The sequence below is a fragment of the Ascaphus truei genome, chromosome 11 (assembly GCF_040206685.1).
Source record: "Ascaphus truei isolate aAscTru1 chromosome 11, aAscTru1.hap1, whole genome shotgun sequence".
NCBI classification, from domain to species: domain Eukaryota; kingdom Metazoa; phylum Chordata; class Amphibia; order Anura; family Ascaphidae; genus Ascaphus; species Ascaphus truei.
Genome location: NC_134493.1, coordinates 54,988,393 through 55,015,497, shown reverse-complemented (window position 1 = coordinate 55,015,497; position 27,105 = coordinate 54,988,393). Strand labels below are relative to the sequence as shown.

Below are 27,105 nucleotides of genomic sequence, written 5' to 3'. Positions count from 1 at the left end.
ATGTGGGATAGGGAGAGGTGAGGGAGACATCCTATGTGGGATAGGGAGAGGTGGGGGAGACATCCTATGTGGGATAGGGAGAGGTGGGCGAGACATCCTATGTGGGATAGGGAGAGGTGGAAGAGGCATCCTATGTGGGATAGGGAGAGGTGGAAGAGGCATCCTATGTGGGATAGGGAGAGGTGGGGGAGACATCCTATGTGGGATAGGGAGAGGTGGGGGAGACATCCTATGTGGGATAGGGAGAGGTGGAAGAGGCATCCTATGTGGGATAGGGAGAGGTGGAAGAGGCATCCTATGTGGGATAGGGAGAGGTGGGGGAGACATCCTATGTGGGATAGGGAGAGGTGGGGGAGACATCCTATGTGGGATAGGGAGAGGTGGGGGAGACATCCTATGTGGGATAGGGAGAGGTGGAAGAGGCATCCTATGTGGGATAGGGAGAGGTGGAAGAGGCATCCTATGTGGGATAGTGAGAGGTGGGGGAGACATCCTATGTGGGATAGGGAGAGGTGGAAGAGGCATCCTATGTGGGATAGGGAGAGGTGGGGGAGACATCCTATGTGGGATAGGGAGAGGTGGGGGAGACATCCTATGTGGAATAGGGAGAGGTGGAAGAGACATCCTATGTGGGATAGGGAGAGGTGGAGGAGGCATCCTATGTGGGATAGGGAGAGGTGGAAGAGACATCCTATGTGGGATAGGGAGAGGTGGAGGAGGCATCCTATGTGGGATAGGGAGAGGTGGAGGAGGCATCCTATGTGGGATAGGGAGAGGTGGAGGAGGCATCCTATGTGGGATAGGGAGAGGTGGAGGAGGCATCCTATGTGGGATAGGGAGAGGTGGAGGAGGCATCCTATGTGGGATAGGGAGAGGTGGAGGAGACATCCTATGTGGGATAGGGAGAGGTGGAGGAGGCATCCTATGTGGGATAGGGAGAGGTGGAGGAGGCATCCTATGTGGGATAGGGAGAGGTGGAGGAGACATCCTATGTGGGATAGGGAGAGGTGGGGGAGACATCCTATGTGGGATAGGGAGAGTAGAGGAGACTTCCTATGTGGGTTAGAAGTGGTGGGGGAGACATCCTATGGGGGATAAGGAGAGGTGGGGGAGACATCCTATGTGGGATAAGGAGAGGTGGCGGAGACATCCTATGGGGGATAAGGAGAGGTGGGGGAGACATCCTATGTGGGATAGGGAGAGGTGGGGGAGACATCCTATGTGGGATAGGGAGAGGTGGGGGAGACATCCTATGTGGGATAGGGAGAGGTGGAGGAGACATACTATGTGAGATGCACATGCTGATATACACACCGACTTACAGACACGCTGATATACACACTCACAGACATGCTGACATATATACACTCATATATACATCGATATCGTATACAAACACACATGCTGATATTCACACAGTATTGCTGACATATACACACTCATATATACATCGATACCATATACACACACACACGCTGATACACACTCACAGACACGCTGATATACACACTCATAGACACGCTGATATACACACAGACTCACAGACACGCTGATATACACACAGACACGCTGATATACACACAGACTCACAGACACCCTGATATACACACAGACACACACACAAACACACACTGATATACACACACACTGATATACACACACACACACAACGATATACACACAACGAAAGTTACCTGTAAACAAGTTAGTGGAAAGCACAGCTCCTTTAGAAAAAATGGTTACTTGCTGGTAAAAACTGGATTTATTAAGAAGCCAAGGATAGCACGACAGCCAAACGAAGCAGTAACTCTAATGCATATCACACACCAGGCGCTTTGTCAAAGAGTCATATATATATGTGTGACCCCCCCTCTCCCGTGACCCCTCCCGCGTGCCCCCCCCGTCACTGCCTGAACTCGTCACTGCCTAAGTCACTGCGTGACCAAACTAGCCCCCCACCCCAGTCACTGCCTGCGCAGAGTCACTGCCTGCGCACCTACCCACCCCAGTCACTGTCTGACCACCCACCCACCCCAGTTACTGCCTGCCCAACCACCCCAGTCACTGCCTGGCCACCCACCCACCCACGTCACTGTCTGTGAAGGGGGGAGCGGAGACAGAGGGGGAGCAGGAAAATTAAATCCCGGGCACCGCCGGATATATCAGCTAGTATATATATATTTAGAAGGGGGAAGTTTCTGGATGCCAGGTCCCAGGAGTAGTGGAACTAGTGGGACCTCACTGTGAATAGTGTATCTACGTTCACACGATAGTATAGTGTAAGGATCTCCTTTTATTGTTTCACAGTTAGGTAGGATTCCACAGACATGGCTCCCTTCAATGCTAAAGGTTCGTGGAGAGGCAGCCTATGCCCAGAGAGGACTCAACTAGTCCACAGGCATAGTCAGACCAGCCCCATGGGGGGAGGGGGAGCTTCATAACTGGCCCCACTCCAGACTGCCACGAGTGCCCGAAGAAGGGACTGTTATCACAGACAGAGGGAGAATCGCACCAGGCCCAACAGGTAGAGTTCTACCGAAGCAACCCAGAAAAGGGCTTCCCGTAGGTAGTCAAGGGGATCAAGCCTCAGCAGGCCGGGACATGGGCAGCTAGGAAAGTACGGTTCAGACAGCACCCGGGAGAATGCAGTTATGTCCATAGCAACATCACTGGGTATGTTGATGTAACTCTAAAGCTGTTGTTGAATGAATACAATTCCTGGCACCCATCGTCGCCCAGCCGCAGGGTTCCAGGACCCCGATGAGGTAACCACCTATGAGTAAGCCCAGATAAGAGACATTGATGTCACCTCCCTAGTAGGCCCGGCCGGGAGGGTTACATACGCATGAAGACGTCATACATATGATGGACAATTTGTTTTTTATAGTGATTTTTGATGCGTCCGTCGCGTTGAATACCTGGCTGATACAATTTAAATCAAAAGAGAATTATGTGTATTTTTTTAATTGAAAAAGAGTTAGCAAATATGTATGTATATACAGTATGTATGTATACCTTTATGTATATAGCGCCTACAGTAGACTCAGGACTTTACAAAAGACAGTAGGTAGGAGTGACTGTGGGTGCGGGACAGCAGCCATGAGTGCAGGCTATTGAAATGCTTCATTAAGAAGTGAGTTTTAAGGTGGGACGTAAGAGTGGGGAGAGAAGGTGCTCGGTGTATACCGAGTGTGAGCGAGTCCCACAGTAAGGGGCAGTGAGGGTAAAGGGTTTAAGGTGAGGGAGAGCAGTAGAGGTGAAAGGGATGGAAAGGAGACAGTTAGGGGTAGAGCGCAGGAGACGAGCAGGGGCATACAAAGAGATAAAAGCTGATAGGTAGGGAGGAGCAGATGAGGGGAGAGCCTCAAAGGTAAGGAGGGGAACTTAGTAGGTGATCCGGAGCTTGGTGGGAAGCCAGGAGAGGGGATAAGGAGGAGATGAGCAGGGACTGTTCTGGGAAAAAGTGAAATTATTGTAGCATAAATGATTACTGTAATATTACTTATAACAGCCACACTGGGAAAATAATACATTTTGGTAACCTACATACAGTAATAAAACCTCTGCTCTGAATACATTTTTGGGGTTGATACATAGCAACTTAATTCTGCACTAACGCTACTAACAGTATATTTGTCCTTTTTCGGGTGGTGGGTTGGAGGGGCGCACATACCGTTCACGTCTGTATGCCCAGTGCAATTCATTTCTCCTCTTTGATGCAGCTGGTGGAGAAATGTGAGGGAATGGGACCTCATCCCGCTGCTGCTGCTGCCGGTCAGGTGCCGAACGCAGCTCGCTGTCAGTTGTTTAGCCTCTAAGGTAAGTGATTAGGGGGTGAACATTAGGTATTTTAGGGTAAGGGATTAAACTTTTTAGGGTAAGGGGTAAATTTAGGGGTTTAGGGTACGGGGTTAAATTTAGGGGGTTTAGGGTAAAGGGCAGGTTTAGGGGTTAGGGTAAGGGGTTAAGTTTAGGGGGTTTAGGGTAAAGGGCAAGTTTAGGGGTTAGGGTAAGGGGTTAAGATTTTTATGGGAAGTTTAAGGTAAGGGGTTAAGATGTTAGGGTATGGAATTACTGTTAGTGTTTTTTGGGAAAAGGGTAAGGTTAGGGAGTAAGGGTTTAAGGTTGAGCTTTTTAGGGCAAGGGGTTTAGGTTAGGGGATTAGAGTAAGGGGTTAGAGGTTTTAGGGTAAGGGAGTAAGGTTAGAGGGTTAGGGTAAGCGGTTAAGGTTAGAGGGTTAGGGTAAGGGGTTAAGGTTAGGTGATTTAGGGTAAGCGGTTAAGGTTAGAGGGTTAGGGTAAGGGGTTAAGGTTAGGTGATTTAGGGTAAGGGGCTAAGGTTAGGGGGTAAGGGGGTAAGGTTAGGTGATTTAGGGTAAGGGGTTAAGGTTAGGGGGTAAGGGGGTAAGGTTAGGTGATTTAGGGTAAGGGGTAAGGTTAGGGGGTTAGGGTAAGGGGTTAAGGTTAGGGAGTTAGGTTAGGGGTTAGGTTAACGGGTAAGGTTACGGGTTTAGGTTAAGGGGTTAAGGTTAGGGGGTTAGGGTAAGGGGTTAAGGTTAGGGGTTTACAGTTAGGGTTTAGGGTAAGGGGTTACAGTTGGGGGGTTATGGTAAGAGGCTACTTTTTTAGGGTTAGGGGTTTAGGGTAAGGGATTAAAATTAGGGAGTTAGGGTAAGGGTTTAGGATTTTTATGGTAAGGGTTAAGGTTAGGGGGAAGGGTGAGAGGCTAATTTTAGGAGGTTAGCTAAGGGGTTAAGGTTAGAAGTTTTAGGGTAAAGGGATAAGGTTAGGGGTTTAGGGTAAGGGGTTAGGATAAGGGTTTATAGTTAGGGTAAAGGGTTCAGGTTAGGATTTAGGGTAAGGGGTTAAGATTAGGGGTTAGGGTAAGGGGTTAAGGTTAGAGGTTAGGGTAAGGGGTTTAGGGTAAGGGGTTAAGATTAGGGGTTAGGGTAAGGGATTAAGGTTAGGGTTTAAGATAAGAGGTTAAAGTTTTTAGGGCAAATATTAACGTTAGAGGTTTTTAGGATAAGGGGTTAAGGTTAGGGGCTTACCCTGATGGCGCAATGGCCAGCGGCGAGATGTTGTACACGGAAATTTGACGTTAGTATATTGGCACACACAAGGGCAATGTAAAATGACACGTGCGCCAGTTTGTGCCCAAACCCCCCATTTACCACACCGAATACGCAGGTCCCACAGAGTTAGAGGATAGATGTTTCTATATGCAGTAACACTGACAGCACTGCGCTGCATGTCATTACCCAGAATCCCTTGCTGCAGTGGCAGCACTGTACGGTAAGCGATAATGGTGACAAGCAGGGTTGCAGACCTGCCTGAGACACGTGAGTATGCTCACACGTGGTATTTTTATTTGCTATATGCAGTAACATACACCTCTATATACAGGTGCTTAGCAGCACAAGGTGTACACCGTAAAAAGTAATTGCTATATTTTTACACTGGAACACTGTTCCTTTCACCAATATTTGTGAGACACAGTGTTACTGATATATTAAAAAAAATCATTAAATGTGCCGGCTAGAACAATTAATAACTTTCTCTATTTTTTTTGCTGTTGCGCAGATGAAAAAAAAATGATAAAAAGATGTTTTTTTTCCCAACAAAATTATTTTTAGATCCCGAGATTAACCAACAAATAAGAAATATTTGGCCCACCTACTCAGTCCAGTTTTATAACGCGCTGTGAGACGTCAGCTCTTACTTTAATCACTGGCTTTATTTCTTGTTTTTAGTGTTCCCTGGTGTCTGTTCCAGGAATGTTTTCATGAATTTAGTGCATTTTTTTGTAGCACCTCTGTGTGTACTGGTTTTCAGTAGCACTCACAACCCCGCTCCCCCCCCCCTCCCACACGCACACGCACACGCACACACACACGCACACACACACACGCACACACACCTTCTTATTATAAGAAGGTCTTACCAACCTTATTACTGTATATCATTCTGCGTATAATTATATAATTCAGCATGTTATTATATCGCTCTGCTTGTTATATCTCTTTGCGTGTTATTATATCGCTCTGCATGTTATTATATCACTCTGCGTGTTATTATATCGCTCTGCATGTTATTATATCGCTCTGCGTGTTATTATACTGCTCTACGTGTTGTTATATCGCTCTGCGTGTTATTATATCGCTCTGCGTGTTATTATATCGCCCTGCGTGTTATTATATCGCTCTGCGTGTTATTATATCACTATGCGTGTTATTATATCACTCTGCGTGTTATTATATCGCTCTGCGTGTTATTACATCGCTCTGCGTGTTATTATATCGCCCTGCGTGTTATTATATCACTATGCGTGTTATTATACTGCTGCGGCACAGTTTATTCGAGCATTTGCCCGTTCTGTGCCGCAGCAGTAGCCTGGCGCGCGCCCGAGTGTGACGGGCGCGCGCCGAAGCAGCGGAAGAGCGCCCTCCGATCGGGGCGCTCTCCCTACCGCTGCCGGGTCCGCCGGGTCCCCCGGAACCCCCTGCCGCTGTCCCGCAATCGCGGGACACCAGGGCTCCCTCGGGGAGCCCCTGGACACGCGTGCAGGGGGCGCACGCTCCCGATGACGCGTGACCGCGCGTCTATGACGCGCGGCACGCCGAGGGGCGGCCACTAGCAAGCCGGGAGATTTCCCGGCTTGCGGTACCGACCACACTTCAATAAAGTGTGTCGGTAGTGTATCACTCTGAGTGTTATTACATCACTCTGCGTGTTATTATATCGCTCTGCCTGTTATTATATCGCTCTGTGTGCTATTACATCGCTCTGCGTGCTATTACATCGCTCTGCGTGTTATTATATCGCCCTGCGTGTTATTATATCACTATGCGTGTTATTATATCACTCTGCGTGTTATTACATCACTCTGCGTGTTATTACATCACTCTGCGTGTTATTATATCGCTCTGCCTGTTATTACATCGCTCTGCGTGTTATTGTTATATCGCTCTGCGTGTTATATCGCTCTGCCTGTTATTACATCGCTCTGCGTGTTATTGTTATATCGCTCTGCGTGTTATATCACTCTACGTGTTATTACATCGCTATGCGTGTTATTATATCGCTCTGCCTGTTATTACATCGCTCTGCCTGTTATTAAATCGCTCTGCGTGTTATTGTTATATCGCTCTGCGTGTTATATCGCTCTGTCTGTTATTACATCACTCTGCATGTTATTATATTGCTCTGCGATACACACACTGATACACTGATATACACACTGATACACACACTGTGACACTGATACACCGATACTCACACTGATACACACACTGATACACTGATACACACAGATACAATGAGACACGCAGACATATTGATATACACACACACACAAATACTGATACACAGATACACACACAGATACTGATACACACAGAGACATACTGATACACACATAGATATACACATGATACATACACACACTGAGATACTGATATGCTGATACACACATACACACACTTATACACTGATACACACACAGACATTCTGATACACTGGTACTCACAGAGACACACTGATACACTCATACACAGAGACACACTGATACCCAGACAATGTTTTACAGACCGACACACAGAGACACAAACACAGACATACTGAAACATACACAGAGACACTTGCTGATACACACACAGACATACTGATACACTGATACAAACAGAGACATACTGATGCACTGGTACACACAGAGACACACTGACACACACTGACACACTGATACCCAGACAATGATATACACACAGACACATTAATACACAGACAGACACACTGATACCCAGACACTGATATACAGAGACACACAAACAGACACACTTATACACTGCAACACACATTGTCAATAAATAAATACTGATGATCAGACAATTATACACACACAGAGAAACCGTGATGCACAGACAGACACAGTGATACACACACACACAGACACACTGAGACACACACAGACGTTGAAACATACAGACACATACATACATACAGACTGATACACATACATTAATACAATGATACACAAATAAACACACTGATACACACACACAGATACCGATATGCAAACACACACATTGACACACATACAGACTGATACACACACATACACAGTGATACACAATTTGACACACATTAACACATTAATACACCCTTTAACACACGGATACATGCTTTAACACACTGATACACACACAAAAACACTGATACTAACACAGTAATACACACATTACTACACATACATCTTAACACACTGATACTCATATACATGAACACATTAATACATAGACACACACACTGATAACCACACTGATACATACAATCTAAACACAAACACACTGATATATACAACGATACACACATATACAGTATACAGATCCACACATATATATATTTACCGTTCTATGTATGATGCTGAGACTGGAAGTCCTGCTTGCTTTGGGAAGGTGCACCCTTATCAGTTGAACTCTAACTCGTCTTTCCTCTCCTATCTTATACAGATCTCGCTGACCATGTGAGCAGCACCCGGACACTCAGGACCCAGAGGCAGTACCAGGTCAGGACCTCTTACGACCATGCTGTTTCTGCTGACGGACCCTGTCTGGCGCTTCATTCGTTGGAGAAACAGTAGCTTCTCTGTGTCCCCCTTGTTGACACCCCTGGGTGGTCACATCAGTCGCTCTTTACAAAAATCTTCTCGGGCATCACACAACTGCGTCACTTCTGTGCCTTGTAACGTGTCAACCAAACCAGAACAACACCTACTCTGGAACCAGCAAGTTAATTAACCAAAGATCCAACTTTATAACCAATGGGAGGACTCAACATTACTTTTCGGTATTTCAACATACACCAAAGATGCCACTAAAATATAGGAGCCAACACTCCGGTATCTTCTTGACCAAAGGTTGGGCATCTTCAACACACCCGCATTCTTGAATTCTAGAGTACAATATATTAAACCTATGGGAACGGGCAAGAACCTACAGGGCGCCTGTGAAATGAAAATGAGCCACTAACATAGTTCTTCATTTTGAAATAGGAGAGACCTGTGCTCAGCATCAAGACTCAATGATCATGAGGAAGCAGTGGCTAGACAATTCCCCAGGTCAGTTCCCATGGTCTACAAGCCACCTCTCAAAGGGGGTATAGCATGGCAGCTAATGCCGATCAAGCTCCGATATCTTTTATTAGAGCTTCGTTCCTCCACCTCTTACTCCAGGAATCTCTTTCACTCATGGCCTCCTATATCTTCTCAGTCTTGTTCATCTTCTTCTCTCCTATCATCCTGTTTTGGTTACACATGTGTCCTTCTCCTAGCCTAAATCTCACCACACAGCCGATAAAACGCACATGTTGTAGTGTGTACACACTGGGCTATGCAATGATATACCAAAATCAACTCACATTGTCCTCTTCTTGTCTCTATCTCTCCTACTTGTCTTCTACTACAGTGGTGACCTCTCAAAATAATGTATTTTGCCATTGGGCCCTCCTATGCCTTTGCGACGGAGGATGATCATGGGTTGGGTCCACAAAAAACCTTACGTAACAGAATACGGATTCCACATGGTGGGATTTACTGTTCGGGTTATTGATGGAGGACAACTGTCATTTGTTCTGTCACTTTGTGACTAGCCCCTCCGTTGAACCCTTAGAGTGCCCTTTGGACGTCAGCGAGGGTTGGCACGCCAGGGCCCCTTAATGACATTTTTGACATTTGTTAGGGGGAAATTGCGCTCTCGGCTCCGTCAGAGCTGGGAACGGGATCAGAACGTAACTGGAGCCTCCTCTACTTCCGTTCACATCACTAGGGTCCGATTTGCAACTGTGTGATCGCTATCCCAAGCGGTCACGTGGTCGGGATCCCAGAACGCCGGTGACTCCCGGGTGTTCCGATGGTCTTACAGCAGTGATATGTGTTCTGCCACATTGTAAGCGGTTTGAGGATATACTCATATACATGAACACATTAATACATAGACACACACACTGATAACCACACTGATACATACAATCTAAACACAAACACACTGATATATACAACGATACACACATATACTGTACACAGATACACACATATATATATTTACCGTTCTATGTATGATGCTGAGACTGGAAGTCCTGCTTGCTTTGGGAAGGCGCACCCTTATCAGTTGAACTCTAACTCGTCTTTCCTCTCCTATCTTATACAGATCTCGCTGACCATGTGAGCAGCACCCGGACACTCAGGACTCAGGGGCAGTACCAGGTCAGGGCCTCTTACGACCACGCTGTTTCTGCTGACGGACCCTGCCTGGCGCCTCATTCGTTGGAGAAACAGTAGCTTCTCTGTGTCCCCTTTGTTGACACCCCTGGGTGGTCACATCAGTCGCTCTCTACAAAAATCTTCTCGGGCATCACACAACTGCGTCACTTCTGTGCCTTGTAACGTGTCAACCAAACCTGAACAACACCTACTCTGGAACCAGCAAGTTAATTAACCAAAGATCCAACTTTATAACCAACGGGAGGACTCAACATTACTTTTCGGTATTTCAACATACACCAAAGATGCCACTAAAATATAAGAGCCAACACTCCGGTATCTTCTTGACCAAAGGTTGGGCATCTTCAACACACCCGCATTCTTGAATTCTAGAGTACAATATATTAAACCTATGGGAACGGACAAGAACCTACAGGGCGCCTGTGAAATGAAAATGAGCCACTAACATAGTTCTTCATTTTGAAATAGGAGAGACCTGTGCTCAGCATCAAGACTCAATGATCATGAGGAAGCAGTGACTAGACAATTCCCCAGATCAGTTCCCATGGTCTACAAGCCACCTCTCAAAGGGGGTATAGCATGGCAGCTAATGCCGATCAAGCTCCGATATCTTTTATTAGAGCTTCGTTCCTCCACCTCTTAATCCAGGAATCTCTTTCACTCATGGCCTCCTATATCTTCTCAGTCTTGTTCATCTTCTTCTCTCCTATCGTCCTGTTTTGGTTACACATGTGTCCTTCTCCTAGCCTAAATCTTACCACACAGCCGATAAAACGCACATGTTGTAGTGTGTACACACTGGGCTGTGCAATGATATACCAAAATCAACTCACATTGTCCTCCTCTTGTCTCTATCTCTCCTACTTGTCTTCTACCACAGTGGTGACCACTCAAAATAATGTATTTTGCCATTGGGCCCTCCTATGCCTTTGCGACGGAGGATGACCATGGGTTGGGTCCACAAAAAACCTTACGTAACAGAATACGGATTCCACATGGTGGGATTTACTGTTCGGGTTATTGATGGAGGACAACTGTCATTTGTTCTGTCACTTTGTGACTAGCCCCTCCGTTGAACCCTTAGAGTGCCCTTTGGACGTCAGCGAGGGTTGGCACGCCAGGGCCCCTTAATGACATTTTTGACATTTGTTAGGGGGAAATTGCGCTCTCGGCTCCGTCAGAGCTGGGAACGGGATCAGAACGTAACTGGAGCCTCCTCTACTTCCGTTCACATCACTAGGGTCCGATTTGCAACTGTGTGATCGCTATCCCAAGCGGTCACGTGGTCGGGATCCCAGAAGGCCGGTGACTCCCGGGTGTTCTGATGGTCTTACAGCAGTGACATGTGTTCTGCCACATTGTAAGCGGTTTGAGGATATAGCCTCTATACATAATATTTAGTTTTTATGACTGGTGCTTCCTTTGTCTGTGTGTGTGGTGCCAAAATTCCTACAGTATGTATTTCACATTGTCTATATCAGTGGTTTTCAACCTTTTTTGTTGTTGTTAAGGAACCCTATAATTATATTGGGAAATTCTGGGGAGCCCCAACCCTCTCTAATAGCGCGTCTGAGATCAGGTGTGTTGTAAGGAACCCCAACCTTCTATCCATACATATTCCTACATACACATATTTATAGACACGGACCCATCCTATTGTCTCAGTCTGTCTTGACGCATATGTACTCTTGTCATACAATTGATGGGCGAGAATGGGCACGCACAGGACTTGAAGACAGCCAAATGTATTACCGTATATGATCAACATTTCAGAGGATTCAGTGAGAATGAAAACCCATAACGCTGCGCTAGTGCCGCGGTCTCCAACCATTTCCAGGTTAAGGGACCTATCATTATATTGTGAAATTCTGCGTAACCCCGACCATTTCCAATAGGGCGCCTGACATCAGATGCATTGTAAGGAACACCAACCCTCTCTAATAGTGCGCCTGACATCAGATGCATTGTAAGGAACCCCAACCCTCTCTAATAGCGCGTCTGCGATCAGATGCATTGTAAGGAACCCCAACCCTCTCTAATAGCGCGCCTGACATCAGATGCATTGTAAGGAACCCCAACCCTCTCTAATAGCGCGTCTGAGATCAGATGCATTGTAAGGAACCCCAACCCTCTCTAATAGCGCGTCTGAGATCAGATGCATTGTAAGGAACCCCAACCCTCTCTAACAGCGCGTCTGAGATCAGATGCATTGCAAGGAACCCCAACCCTCTCTAACAGCGCGTCTGAGATCAGATGCATTGTAAGGAACCCCAACCCTCTCTATTAGCGCGTCTGAGATCAGATGCATTGCAAGGAGCCCCAACCCTCTCTAACAGCGCGTCTGAGATCAGATGCAGTGTGAATTCTTCTGTATTTTGGACAATTTTCAAATGGCCATAAAATTGCAGGGAACCCTATAGGGGTGTCTGGGGAACCCAGGGGTTCCTAGGAACCCCTGTTGAAAAACACTGATCTATATGCAATATGTTTAGACTGCAAACAGAGCTGGTATCATAAATATCTTGAGAGCCAGCAGCCCCCTGACTATCGTTATGACCGGCAAAACGTGGAGCCAAATCATTGCATTCATTGGTTTAATTATCTTATATGAGCTCCTCTTCCTAAAAAGTGACACACTTCCGAGGGGTCATTTGCATGTCATCCCCCAGAATCCCTGGCTGCAGTGGAAGCATTGCATGCTAAGAGATAACGGGGAAGGGCAGGGTTGCAGACCTGTCCCCGCTTCAGCACAGGTGGCTCAATCAGTCCCTGCTTCAGCACATACAAATAATGGAACGGTCCCAGTCCTACAGGGCCACCAACAGGTCAGGTTTGAAAGATATCCCCGCTTAAGCACAGGTGGCTCAATCAGTGACTCACTCAACCACTGAGCCACAGATTGAGCCACCTGTGCTGAAGCAGGCATATCCTGAAAACCTGACCTGTTGTTGGCCCTTGAGGACCGGAGTCGGCCCAGCCCTGCTCTATAGTATACACTTCACACAAAGGAAACAGGTACATGCCTGTGTTAATAGGGTCTTTATTAACCCATATAATAATAATTACCCACACTTAATGGCACAGTGTTCAAAGACATATTTAATGTGGTCAGAATAATTGCAGATCAAGTAACAGAGAAACAAGTAGCCCCCCCTCCCCAGTGCAATGTTCTGTACGTCTCCTGCACTTATGGGGTTAAGAGCTGTCCGGGGGGAAGATGGGATTTAGGACCCAGTAGGAATTTCCCCAATTGGTTAGGGTTTGGGGAGGGGGGGGGGGGGTGTTGTGGAGAGCCTGTCAGTCAGGGAGTGTGTGTATGTGTGTGTGTGTGTGTGTGTGTGTGTGTGTGTGTTGGGGGGAGTGTCTGCAGTGGGCAGTGTCAGTTGACAATTCACACCATCAGGGGGAGATATTTAACTTGCTTTGGAAGGGGAGAGCTGAGCACATTTAAGAAGGGTGTAGCAGTGGAGGAGAGACACTATTTCTGCACAAGCCCTGCAGAGAGAAGGGGGCTGAGACAGGTACAGCAGAAGGGAGAGACCCTGGGCAGGCACCTGCTTCTTGGAGATAGAGCTGCAGCAGGGGACACCCAGCAGAGCACATCACACCTTTCAGATCTGCAGATCTGCATCTGACTGGTGGCACCTTCTGCATCTACAACCTGCTGCTTCACCAGCACCCATCTGGTCACTGCAGAAGGACACAGGCAGAAACCCTGGGGGCATCCACAGAAGAAGGCACCATGGTGAACTTTGAAGGACATCTGGAAATGAGCCTTAGCCTGGCAATGTGATTTATTTGGGAGCAGCTCTGCCTTTTCAGCAGCACCCCCATACTGAATTGTACAGGGGGGTCCTGGTGTTTCCTTCTCCCCAACCAACATCGTTTCATTTGCACCCAAACAGCATTCTCTCCCAGGCAGAAGAGAGAGGAAAGAAGGGAGCTCACTCCCCACATCACACACACACAGCTCCATGTGTATGGTGGCTAACTGCTCTCCACTGCCTTTGCATTTGCTTTTTAACAGCAACAAAGACTAGCTAGCCTCTCCACAAAGGCTGGAGCCAGAGGAATTGTGACAACCCCCCAATTCACACACAGCAGCTTCCCAGGATAAGGAGCCCTCAACACCACAGCCCTTCTGCATAAAGGAGTCATTCAAAGTCATGGGAGAGAGTGAGAAGATGAAGACTTAGAATGCTGCAGGTCTGGAACTCTTATGGGGTCTTCTTGGGACAATTTAACAAAAAAAAGACATCTCTTATTTTTTGTTTGAATGATTTTCCCCATTTTGTAATAACTGGACATAATCAAGGAGTATATAGTAAAGTGTAAAATTATATATATATAATATATATCAGTTGTGTGTGTGTGTGTGTGTGTGGAAGGGATAATGCTGTACATTTGTGTCTCTGTTTTTCCAAGTTAAAAGGGTTGTATTTTAATATTATTCCTTTGGCTCCAACCTCACGCCAGACTGTGTCTCAAAGTCTAGACAAGTTGTCCTGGATGGTACAGCTGTCACCATGGCGATGGAGACAAGACCTCTATGAATTTCGATGTCCTGAGAGCCTGAGGAAGGGCAAAATGGGAGAATAAAATAAGGCTGGAGAAAGTTTGGAATACAGTATCTGTGCCTACCTTGTGTGGCTGTCCCGGGACAGCTCCTGCTCTGTGACCAGCCAGGGACTAAGACTGGAGATCACATATATCCATCTGTGTGTGTGTGTCACACACACCACTGATCTATTTAAAGCGCCTTCTCTGGACTTTGTGTCTATTTCTGAGCCCTGCAAAGCAGGCCAGGGAGAGAATATACGCATTTTGTTTTGGGGCGAACCATTGACCAGAACCCATGTGCCTTCTTGGCTCCACTGTGTCCTGAATTCCTGCCTGTGGATTAATGCTGTCCATTGTTGCTCTTTGGTATCCAGAAGTTCTATAAATATTGGTTGAGAGGGTGGGCGGGGGACGACGACGACGACATTGTTCTTCATTGAAAGGGGTGGGGGGTGGGAGGAGGTTTGGACATCATGAAGAGGATGAAGCTGCCTGAGGCTATTCTGCTTTGCTCCTGCTTGTTTCTAGTTCATCGTCAGGGGTCCTGCCAACCTAATCTCAGGCTCAGGCCCTCTCCTAGTGAACACCTGCCCGTGAAGGACATCATTGAGCACCCAGATCCGGAGCAGGACCCAAAGGAGCAGGACCTGGATGAGAGGACATTGAGAAAAAAGCTGGGCAGCAACTTTGACCCAAACTTCATGGCGGTGGATTGGCCAAACCACGTGAATACGTCCACTCAGGACTCGTTGACCAAGTCTAAAAGCCTTGGCTTGCTCCCCTTGGAGCTGAAGAAAATGGACCTCAGTGAGGCACCTTATGGTGGGAGGATCAGGATGGGCAAGAAGGCCCGCAGGAAGTTCTTGCAGTGGCTGTGGGCTTACACCTACTGCCCTGTGCTGTACACCTGGAAGGACCTGGGGGTCCGGTTTTGGCCAAGGTACATCAAGGAGGGACACTGCTTCTCAGAAAAGTCCTGCTCCTTCCCAGAGGGCATGTACTGCAAGCCCATCAAGTCAGTCACCAAGACCTTCTTGAGGTGGTACTGCCAGGGCTGGTCCAGACAGAGGTACTGCACCTGGATCCCAGTCCAATACCCCATTATCTCAGAGTGCAAATGCTCCTGCTAACTTTTGCCCCCAGACTGGGCTGGTGAAGAGTGATAGGGGGGGCAGTGGTTTAACCCCTTCAACGTTGAAGGGCAAAGAACCTGTTGCCAGTGACACTGGGGAAGGACACAGTGGATGGTGGACAGGATCCTTTGACCCCTTGACTGCTTGGTACTTGTTGACAGCAGAGGAGTTGGGAAGAGGTGGGGTGGGAGGAGGGGGGGTACCCTTAACCCCTTCATTTCTTTCCATTGAGGTCACAGAGAGTGCCAACCATGAAAAGATAAGGACATGCCTTTTTTTAAGTGTTACCCCCTAGCTCCTATTCCTCCTTGCACTGCCGACTATTATAATTATTAATTTTATTATTATTATTATTATGTATATTATTTTTGAAGACTGATGAAGGAAGCCAGAGCTAAAGCAGACCCTCCAATCAGATGTTTTATTTTTATATGTAATATAGCTTTTTAACATAATGAAAAAAAATAATAATAATAATAATTCCTGAGAACAAAACAGAAAGGGAAATGAAAAATGAAGTCGCCAGCTTGTGTAAATAAATAGATTTTAAAAGAGATATTATTAAATAATGTTAATGCAGTTGTAATTTTCTCTTCACTGTGGCTAGTTGTATTTTTTTGGGGGTGGGTGGTGGGGGGGGGGGGGGGCGTGGGATATTTGTATTATATAGAACACATGGACCACAAATGTTACCCCATCCATATATGCAGAGATGTATAACAGGGCGAGAGGAGGCCCTGTCTCTTTAATTTAACACTTCAGTGTCGCAGGGTCCTGCAATACATCGCTGTCCCTCTATAGCAGGGGCGCTCAACTCCAGCCCTTAAGACCCCCCCCAACAGGTCAGGCTTTCATGATATCCCTGCTTCAGCCCAGGTGGCTCAATCCTTCGACTGAGCCTCTGATTGAGCCACCCGGGCTGAAGCAGGGACTGATTGAGCCACCTGTGCTGAAGCTGGGACTGATTTAGACACCTGTGCTGAAGCAGGGATATCCTGAAAACCTGACCTGTTGGGAGGTTCTTAAGGACTGGCGTCGAGCACCCCTCCCCTATAGCACAGAAGAAATAGCGCTATCTTTGAATACGTTATTTTTTTTCTCCCCGTTTACCGTCTTCTGATCCCCCAACATCTGATTTATCAAGATATTTAACTAATGTGCAGAAGTCTGTTGTGTTTTTTAAATTTTAGTATTATTATTAATATTAATAAATAATAAATATTAATGACGACTCAGCACGCAAAAAAAGTATGAAAGTTCTAAAGAAAATTTTTTTTCTAAGCCAGGCTTCGTATTTCTAGGATGTGGGAGGGTAGGAACAGAATTAGCTTTGTACGCCCCTTTTTTAAATTCTATTTATTGTTGTTGTATAGTCAAAGAAAAAGGGGAAAAAAAACCTGGATATTATGGCGGAAAATAATGGAAATGTTTACTTGAATATTCCTCTGAAAACATATCAGTGTAACTATGAATAAAAAGAGAAAAGAAATCAGCGCCTCAGACATTGTTCAGCAATAAACTACAATAAATATTGGATGATTTATAGAATCTTTTCATATGAAATCTTTTTGTGTCTTTTGAAGAAAAACAAATATATATATATACAAAATCAGAGGAAGGTTCACCTGTTCCTCCAGCAATGTCGTGTACCTCATCATGTGCATGCAATGCCCAGGGGGCTGCTACTACATAGGTGAGACGGGGCAGGGGCTAAACAAGAGAATGAACCTGCATCGCCACAGCATCACACGCGGAACAAGAGACGGTCCTGTCGGCGAACATTTCTCTGACTCTGGCCATAAGATGAACGATCTGAGGGTTGCCATACTCAAAGGTAATCTTAAAACACCGAAACAGAGACGGTTGCATGAATACAAATTTATGCAACTGTTCGGGACACTTAGCGGTGGCCTAAACAGAGATCGACATTTTATGAGTCATTACTGACACAAGTGAACTCTCTTCCCATGAGCGCTAAAGGCCATGTCTGTACATACTGTGCTATATGTATGCACACACAGCTGTCTCTTACACATACTAATACTCCTTGTTTTTCCATCCCTATACACCAATAGGGACCACATAGTATCTACACACACTTTTAGTTATGCTACAATCTCTCACATTTCCACACCTACCCACACCATTTATATTAATTCCCACTCCACACACACCTTTTATAAAGCACTGTATATACTGTGGGCTCTCCATTCATTTATATTCACACAGATACACACACTCTTACATCACTTTCTTTCGGGAACCATTTAACACCTCTAGCCATAAATCTCATCCACACCGGGGGAAGGACAAGCACAGATAACATTCCAAGAGACACTGTTATTAAGTATTCCCTTTGCTTGCTTCATTCATTGTAACATCGCCGGAAGAAGAGATCAGTGTATCTCGAAAGTTCGCACAAATAAAAGCATTTCGTTAGCCACAGAACGGTATCATCTATTTATTTTTTGATTTTTGAAGCTTGGCTAACACGGTACTGATACCTCTACATGTATATATATATATATATATATATATATATATATATATATATATATATATATATAGTGCAGAATAAATGAGTTCTTCAGTATACTTAGTATAACCCAATACTGATTGCTTGACCTGAGGAAGAGAGGAGAACTCTCGAAAGCTTGTCCTATGACATAAATTGTTAGTCCAATAAAAAAAGTATCACCTAATACTGAAGAACTCATTTATTCTGCACTATCGCAACTGGACTAACACGGCTATTTTCGGTTCTCTCAGCTAGTATATATATATATATATATATATATATATATTTCATCTTCTTGCCTCAATTAAATCTTTCTCAACTGTTTTTTTATTCGTGGTTTCATCTAAGCTGGGTGGGGGGTAAGGACAATTCTTCTAATTGGCGAATACAACACTTTTCGAATTTCGTATTTTCCCCATTTTTGCCCGGGTTTGTAACTCCGGATTCTTACCCGCCGGGAGATTTGAAGAAGTCGAAGCCCCCCGGCGTTTCTGATGCACACGGTTTGAGCGTTTGCCAACGCTTCAGGTTTAACCAGGGCGGCAAAGTCTCTGTGTACCAACTATGGCACAGAAATGACATCATATGTAGTTAGAAATCCCGCAGGGTTATATGCCGGATCTTTTCTCAAAGCCTTTCTCAAAACTGCCCCCAGAGTTTATCGATTAAAAAAAAGTCCAATGGAAAGCAGCGGGTCGCTTCCCCTGGAGAAATGTTGTGAATTTTATTTGCCGCTGGTTTTGTGCCAGTTTGCCACCCTGAAGGATTCTGGGGGGGAAATGGCTGCCATCGTGCTGCTACGCCTTGCTTGCATATGGCGCTGCTAGCACTCATTGTGGAGAGAGGTAGTGCCTGCCAGAGTCAATAAAACCAAAAATAAAAATGGAATCCACTTTCTATCTGCTAGAAATCGTCCATTAAAAGGATGTTTACCTTGCAAGTGGGAAATTATATACATGGGGCAGATGTTATAAATGTTGATTTTCAAGTCGGGTGCTCAACTCCAGTCATCAAGCCCGCCAAACAGGTCTGGTTTTCAGGATACCCCTGCTTCAGCACAGGTGGCTCAATCAATCTGCATCAGCACAGGTGGCTCAATCAATCTGCATCAGCACAGGTGGCTCAATTAGTTCCTGCTCCAGCACAGGTGGCTCAGTCGACTGAGCCACTGATTAAGTCACCTGTGCTGAAGCAGGGATATCCTTAAAACATGATCTGTTAGGGACTGGAGTTGAGCACCCCTGCAGCTCAGCACATACCAAAAACTTCCAAGTCGAAGATGGAATATGAATAGGAGTAATTGGTCTTGTTTGTTTTTCTTAAATAAAATAAAAAGTATAATTCTTTTTAAATCATTTTGAAACTTTCAATGGTAGAAAAAAATGGGGGGGGGAGAGGGGGGGTTTACAAACTTTTTATCTGCCTTTTGGTGATAAGACTTGTTGTCAGGACTCAAATTTGCAGGTACATTGGATGTTCCCTTCCTTTCCGTGCTTGGGACGTGATCGGGAAGCCAGCGTTACATCGGTGAAACAGAACGTGATAAAACGTGTGAACATCCCAAAGTCGGTGCGCCCGGAGAAAGAAGTAACGCGGTGTTTATCACCGGGCTGAACATCACTGAAAATGGTTACTTTCGTGGCCCAATCTTTCGCAGAAAGCCAGCGGCACCAATAAGTTGTTTTGCAAGGGACCCTCGGCTTTCCGAGGCCTTCCCCTGCCCAAATAAAGCACGGATCGGAAAGAAAACATATCGCCCTTTGGGAGCGCGGTGAGGGAACATTCGCTGGCGGGAGTTTCATTCAGATCGGAGGTGGGAAATGCAAACGGAAAGGGAGTACAATATTCAGATTATATATCCTCGCGCGCAGTGCTGTCACTACAAATAAAGGATACAGTATCTAAATTTAGCACAGGTTGAACTTGATGGACGTACGTCTTTTCTCAACCTCATCTACTATGTAACTATGTGACTATGTAACTATGTAACCCCAGCTAAGTACGCAGTGCGTGTTAGCAGCAATACACACACAATGTAATATAAATGGCCGCCCTTCATTGAATAACAGAATAAAGGCAGTAATGGCATTAACCCATTGTTGTGTAGGAACCGATTCCATATGCTAAGTCAGGGGAGCGCAAACTTTTGCAGCCGCGCCGTGTCTTACCTGCCCCGGAGCTCGCGCCCTTTGCCCCCTACATTGGTGCTGCGTCAAATGACGCTGGGGGGGGTCATGTCACGTCATGTGACCCGCGCACGTGCGACGCATCACACAGCCGCCTGAATCACGGTAAGTTGAGTGGCAGAGGCCTCACGCGATCCCCCGGCATTTCATTTAAATGCCTTGGGGAAGAGCACGGGGCCTCTGCAACCGCCCGCGCCCCCCCAGAAAAATCTTTCGGCCCTGCGCCCCCCTGCCTGCCCTGCCCCAGTGCTCACACCCCCCCCCCCAACCTGGTATCTGATGTCAAATGACGCCGCGTGTCACATGACCATGCCGTCGCGTTGCCATGGCAATGCGTCACCGAAGCCGTCGGAGAGAAGGTAAGTGAGTTACAGAGGCCTCGCGCGGTCCCTCGGCATTTCATTTGAATGCCCTGGGTGAGAGCGCGGGACCTCTGCGACCCCCAAAAAACCACGCCACCCAGTTTGCGCAGCCCTGTGCTAGTTAGCGGTCTTAGATGAATGGAGATGAAACCTTCCTCAGCAAACCACCACAACATGTAAACTATGATTGTCAAAGGCAGGGCCAGATTTCCCGTTAGGCCCGGGCCTAAGGCACCAACAAAAAAAAATGTCGGCCCCCATTTGCAGTTGCCGCGCTCTCGGCCTATCGGACCTAATGGGAAGGGACTTACTTACCTGCGCAGGCCGCCTCCGTACTGCCGCCCTGTTTCTCCTTCAAAATTGAGTGTCAAATGACGTCGCAGACGTCACAAACGACGTCACATGGCGTCTCGTTGCCATGGCAACCATGACGGCGTGACGTCATGACGTCGCATTACCATGGTAACCCGACACCGTGCGACGTCACATTGGTGACGTCCCGGCGTCATTTGACGATGGATTCTGAAAGGGGTAGCAGGGCAGCAGACACAGGCGGCAGACACAGGTAAGCGCCTACGGGCAGCAGATTTGTAAATCCGCCATTGGTCGGGGGAGAGCGCGGGGCCTCTGTAAGTGCTGGCATGTCCTCCTGCTACCATGTGACAACGCGTCGCCATGACAACGCGGTGTCACACGATGCATGGGCGGGCAAGAGGCCCTGCGCGTCACAAGACGTCATCACAGGATGTATTGTAGCAGGAGATGTCTGGTCCAAAGGAGGTAAGAAGCCGCGCAAATCTCACTTTACACCGGGCCCAGCCGGCCCTGTTACATATACTGTATGACCAATCAGAAGCTTCAGACACCTCAAAGAGGTATGGAGAGATGCATGCTGGGTATTACCCGAAGAGACGGGGGGGAAAAGAATGAATGTGTTTGAAACCAAACAAAAGTCTGTGACATCACCACAAGGGGGAGGAAATTAAAATGGCGGCGGGTCGGACATGTCGCAAGAAGCCATGACCATCCCTGGACACAGATGGCGCTCGACTGGATTCCTTAGGGTCATCAAAAGGCCGAGATGACGACCAAAAGTAAGATGGGATGATGGAGTCTGGAAATGTGTGGGAGCGCCGTGGAGAAGAGAGGCTGTAACCGCAGTACTGGGGAGATCATTGGGGGGGCTTCATCCAGCAGTGGGGAGACCAGGGCTGGAGAGGATGGGATGAGGGAATGTGTGGGAGCGACGTGGAGAAGAGAGGCTGTAACCGCAGTACCAGGGAGATCATTGGGGGGCTTCACCCAGCAGTGGGGAGACCAGGGCTGGAGAGGATGGGATGAGGGAATGTGTGGGAGCGACGTGGAGAAGAGGCTGTAACCGCAGTACCAGGGAGATCATTGGGGGGCTTCATCCAGCAGTGGGGAGACCAGGGCTGGAGAGGATGATGATGATATATCTCGCTGAAGCATCACTGCTCAAACTGGATTTTTGCATCAATATTAGCCCTAGTCGTGTCTACATCTAAGGCAGTGTTTCCCAACTCCAGTCCTCAGGAAACCCCAACAGGTCAGGTCTTAAGGATATCCCTGCTCCAGCACAGGTGGGTCAATCAGCGGCTCAGTCATTCTGACTGAGCCACCTGTGCTGGAGCAGGGGTATCCTTAAGACCTGACCTGTTGGGGTTCCCGGAGGCCTGGAGTTGGGAAACACTGATGTAAGGTTTGGACCCCTCCTCTGTGCTCTGTCGCCTTGGCTATGAAGAACGCTCACGGTGTTGCATTGCATAACATTACAGAGCTGCCGTGGTGACTCACGCAAAGTGTTAAAAGTGTCTTAGTCTTACATTCTTATTCAGCAAATACAAACATCACTAGTGAGCACCCTCGCACGTCTCGGACAGGTCTGCAGCCCTCCCCGTTATCTCCCAGCCAACAGCGCTTCCGCTGCAGCAAGGGATTCTGGGAAATGACATGCAAATGAGCACACCGTGCCACCTTTGGCTTCAAATCCATGTGAATTCTTACTCCCCTCCCTGTTTATTGACACCCTGACCAGCCCACTTCCTTTCCTTTAGCCACAGAAAGGGGCTTCATTTCCCAAAGGATCTACTCCTTTCAGCTTTTAGCAACAACAACAAAAAATGATCATTTCCAGCTTAGTAAAAGATTTGACCCGGTTACATAAATGTTGATTTCTTGTGTTTAAGGCGGGCGCGGCTCGCTACCTGCTGGCGCGGCTCGCTACATGTTGGCGCCGCTCGCTACGTGCTGGCGCCGCTCGCTACGTGTTGGTGCCGCTCGCTACATGTTGGCGCCGCTCGCTACGTGCTGGCGCGGCTCGCTACATGTTGGCGCCGCTCGCTACATGTTGGCGCCGCTCGCTACGTGCTGGCGCGGCTCGCTACGTGTTGGCGCTGCTCGCTACATGCTGGTGCGGCCCGCTACATGTTGGCGCGGCTCGCTACATGTTGGCGCGGCTCGCTACATGCTGGCGCGGCTCGCTACATGCTGGAGCCGCGTGGAACGCTGTGCCGGGATATTGCATTGGGGACGTTTTATTTACGAAGTCTAGAAATGAATAAGTTTCTTCCTGTTAATACGTCACCGTCTGTACAGACGCCTCTCTCCCCGGTGTGCGGGGTTAGGTCCTATTCCAGGGGCGGCCAACGCCAGTATTGTATTGTATTGTATGTCTTTCTTTATATAGCGCCATTAATGTACATAGCGCGTCACAGCAGTAATACACGTGGTAATCATATAAATAACAGATAATATAAATAACAGATCATGGGAATAAGCGCTTTAGACATTAAGGAAGAGGAGTCCCTGCCCCGAGGAGCTTACAGTCTAATTGGTAGGTAGGGAGAACGTACAGAGGCAGTAGGAGGGAGTTCTCAAGGGCCACCAACAGGTCAGGTATTAAGGATATCCCTGCTTCTGCACAAGTGGCTCAATCAGTCCCAGCTTCAGCACAGGTGGCTAAATCAGTCCCTGCTTCAGCACAGATGGCTCAATCAGTCCTTGCTTCAGCACAGGTGGCTAAATCAGTCCCTGCTTCAGCACAGGTGTCTCAATCAGTCCCGGCTTCAGCACAGGTGGCTCAATCAGTCCTTGCTTCAGCACAGGTGGCTAAATCAGTCCCAGCTTCAGCACAGGCGGCTCAATCAGTCCTTGCTTCAGCACAGGTGGCTCCCCCCCCTATATGCTCCCCCGCATATATATTTATCATATATAGGGTGGCCAGGTGTCCGGTATTGAACTGTCCTGTATTTGGACACTCTGACCAGTACAAAATGAGAGGTAATACTGGACATGTATGTGTCCGGTATTTTCCTCCCTGGACAAGTGACCTGACGCACCTTTCACCATTGAGTCCAGTATTTTTGGAGAAGCCACCTGGCAACCCTTATCATATATTTGCAGGACGTGTGAAAGATGGCCACCACTAGGACTTATTCAAGATTGCTTCACAATTTCAAAATACCCCTCCTTATAAAAGCCCCCTCCCCGCATATACTATATATATATATATATATATACAGTGTTCGACAAACCTATACATTTGCACGCCCCGGGCGAGTGGATTTAACATCGCGGCGAGCTACTATTGGCCCAGGCATCACACGTTTGGTACTAGGTGGCGAGTAGATTTTTTTATTGGGCGAGTAGATTTTTTGGTGATTTGTCGACCACTGTATATATATGTAACCCATATCCCCCCCCCCCCCTAGACTCATCTGACATATCTAGGGTGCGTGAGGGCGGATTACATGGACTGGGTGGTGCATACCTGGGTGGAACAGGAGGGCCTTAGTCTCCCGCGGTGGTGTGGGGGATCACAGGACCTGGCTTCTGGGGTAATAGCCTCCTGCTTTAGTGGTGCAGCGCCTCCATCCTCTATACTCCCAGGGATGTGGGATAGGACCTGTATAGAAGAGTGAACCCTGGTCCCAGGGGGATGCTCCTGAATCACACAACAGACTCTGATATAAAAGTAATGTCTCTCTTTATTGATGGGATCCGTGCCTCCGGCAGCAGTGGCAACAAGCAGCCACAACAACAACAGCAATGTCCCGCTTATCACTCGACCCTCCGCTTTGTACAGGTCTTTCCTCCTCTCCTTCCCTCCAAGTTTATCCTCCGACAGGATGGTCTGGCTGGGGCGTCAATACCCCACAGCCCACCTCAGAGGGTATCCTCTGGGTGGGGAATGGATTCTCCCCATCACCCCTGCATTGGGGTGAGGGGCATTGGTCCACCTGAACTATGGTGCTATCAGCTCTACTCAAGGTGGCTGAGTCTCTCCTCTCCTCTCGCTTGCATGCTCCAAGCTCAGACTGTGCTTCAGCACAATCCTTAGACTCTGCTTCAGCGTTACTCCTGCACTGACTCTCCTCCGACTCTCTCCCGACTCTGCTCTGGAGCAGCCCACTAAATAGAGACAGCCCCGCCTATCATGATGTCAGCAGGCCCCTCCCCTGTGTCACTGCCTGCACACAGAGTCAGGGGGCCTACCTCCATCAATCAAGTCAAGGCTTCAAGTGGGGGAAACCCATGATCACTACTGGTGCCTGCCCTTAACAGGTCTTACCACAGTAGGAAGGAGATAGGTATAGCCGGTGCTGTTTACAGGGGGCTACACTCTCCCTCTGGTGGAATCCAATGGTCCCCACTTGGACCTAGGTTTAGCAGCACCATCCTGCGGCGAACAACCTGGGAAACAGCACATATCATGGCATTGTCATCATACATTGCATATGAGGTAGTTTAATAATACAACCGGGTACTCCTAACATGGAGAACCCTACAAATAATGTTTTGGATCTGGCTTTCTTATTCTCCGCCCATTATGATCCGTGATGGTCACATAGAAAGATTGCACCGACCCATGCTCCGGTCGATACATCACGCTGTGCATGTATATGCACCTCCCTATGCTCCAGATCCTAACCAGCTCGCTTATTTTATACTCATTATGATAACCTCCCTGACCAAACTTGGTCCGAAGATATTCCTGCACAGCCTCTCTGAGCCAACTATCCCGATTCTCTTCTATCTCCCTCATGATGGGCTCAGGTACATAAGGGTACTCATATCCATGCGACTGCCTATACCTAGCCACTATGGCTCTGTCGGCACGACTCAATTTAGTGAGTTTGCGGTGCCCCGCCCTGCTTGGCAGTACCCAAAACTCTGGCTCTTCCGGAGCAATTTCGTCATATAGAATACTGGGGCCCCTGGTTTTAATGAGTTTCTGCTCGATGTCCCGGAACCTATGATCTATCTCATCCTCCACCTCCTGCGGAGTAAAGGCACCAGTTGCCCACCAATGGTCTACGATATTACTCTTAATGAGCAGGAACCGTATACGGTCCATCCCGGCATGGTACCCAGTAAACAGGGGCGCCCACCATTTGTCACGGTGCTCGTACTCTGTAGACTGACTAGTGTGCTCTACCTCAGATTCTGCCTGCGAGGAAACCCCGGACGTCCCGCCTCCGTAGAGCGCGAGCAATCTCTCCTCCCTTTGGCATTAAAGTACCTGGTAGGGTTCATCTTTTGAACCACCTTCGGAACAGGCCCAGACTCTGCTGGAGTATGTGACCCTCGGGCTCTCCCTCTAGCGCTAGGAGAAAATGGCACAGGGTTTGACACAGGTATTACACTCGAGTAAGGTATTTCCCCATCCGACCCCTCATCGCTCAATTCCCAGTCCCGCAAGTCCTTGGAATACTTCGGGTATTTGCTTAATTTATCCCCGCTAGGTCCCGGTGGCAATACTCGTGACTGGGCAGGGGCAGTGGCCGGGGCGAGGGAGCTATGATTTGGGGCAGGGGCAACGTTCATGTCATTGTCCAGCAAGCGGGTGATACCGCGACCAAGGGACGCTTTCTTGGGCGCGTTCTCCGCCATGTGTCGTGCCTCTCTCGATGGACCTTGGCTCTTCAGGGTGGCCATTGCAGCGGCCATGGCTACTCTCCGTGAGGAGAACAGCGCTTCCGGGCCTCGTTTTCCGGTGGAACCGGAAATGACGTCATCAGCGGGGCCCTTAGAATCTCCCTCTGCTCCGG

General features: G+C 47.7%; 1 protein-coding gene across 1 annotated transcript; it reads left to right on the top strand.

Moving 5' to 3' along the window:
- Nucleotides 1–13,683: 13,683 nt before the first annotated feature.
- LOC142463536 (noggin-2-like) lies at nt 13,684–16,565 on the top strand. Its single transcript, XM_075566414.1, has 2 exons — nt 13,684–14,481; nt 14,752–16,565. The coding sequence occupies exon 2, from the start codon at nt 15,309–15,311 to the stop codon at nt 15,963–15,965; it is 657 nt and encodes a 218-aa protein (XP_075422529.1). The 5' UTR covers nt 13,684–14,481; nt 14,752–15,308; the 3' UTR covers nt 15,966–16,565.
- Nucleotides 16,566–27,105: the final 10,540 nt, after the last annotated feature.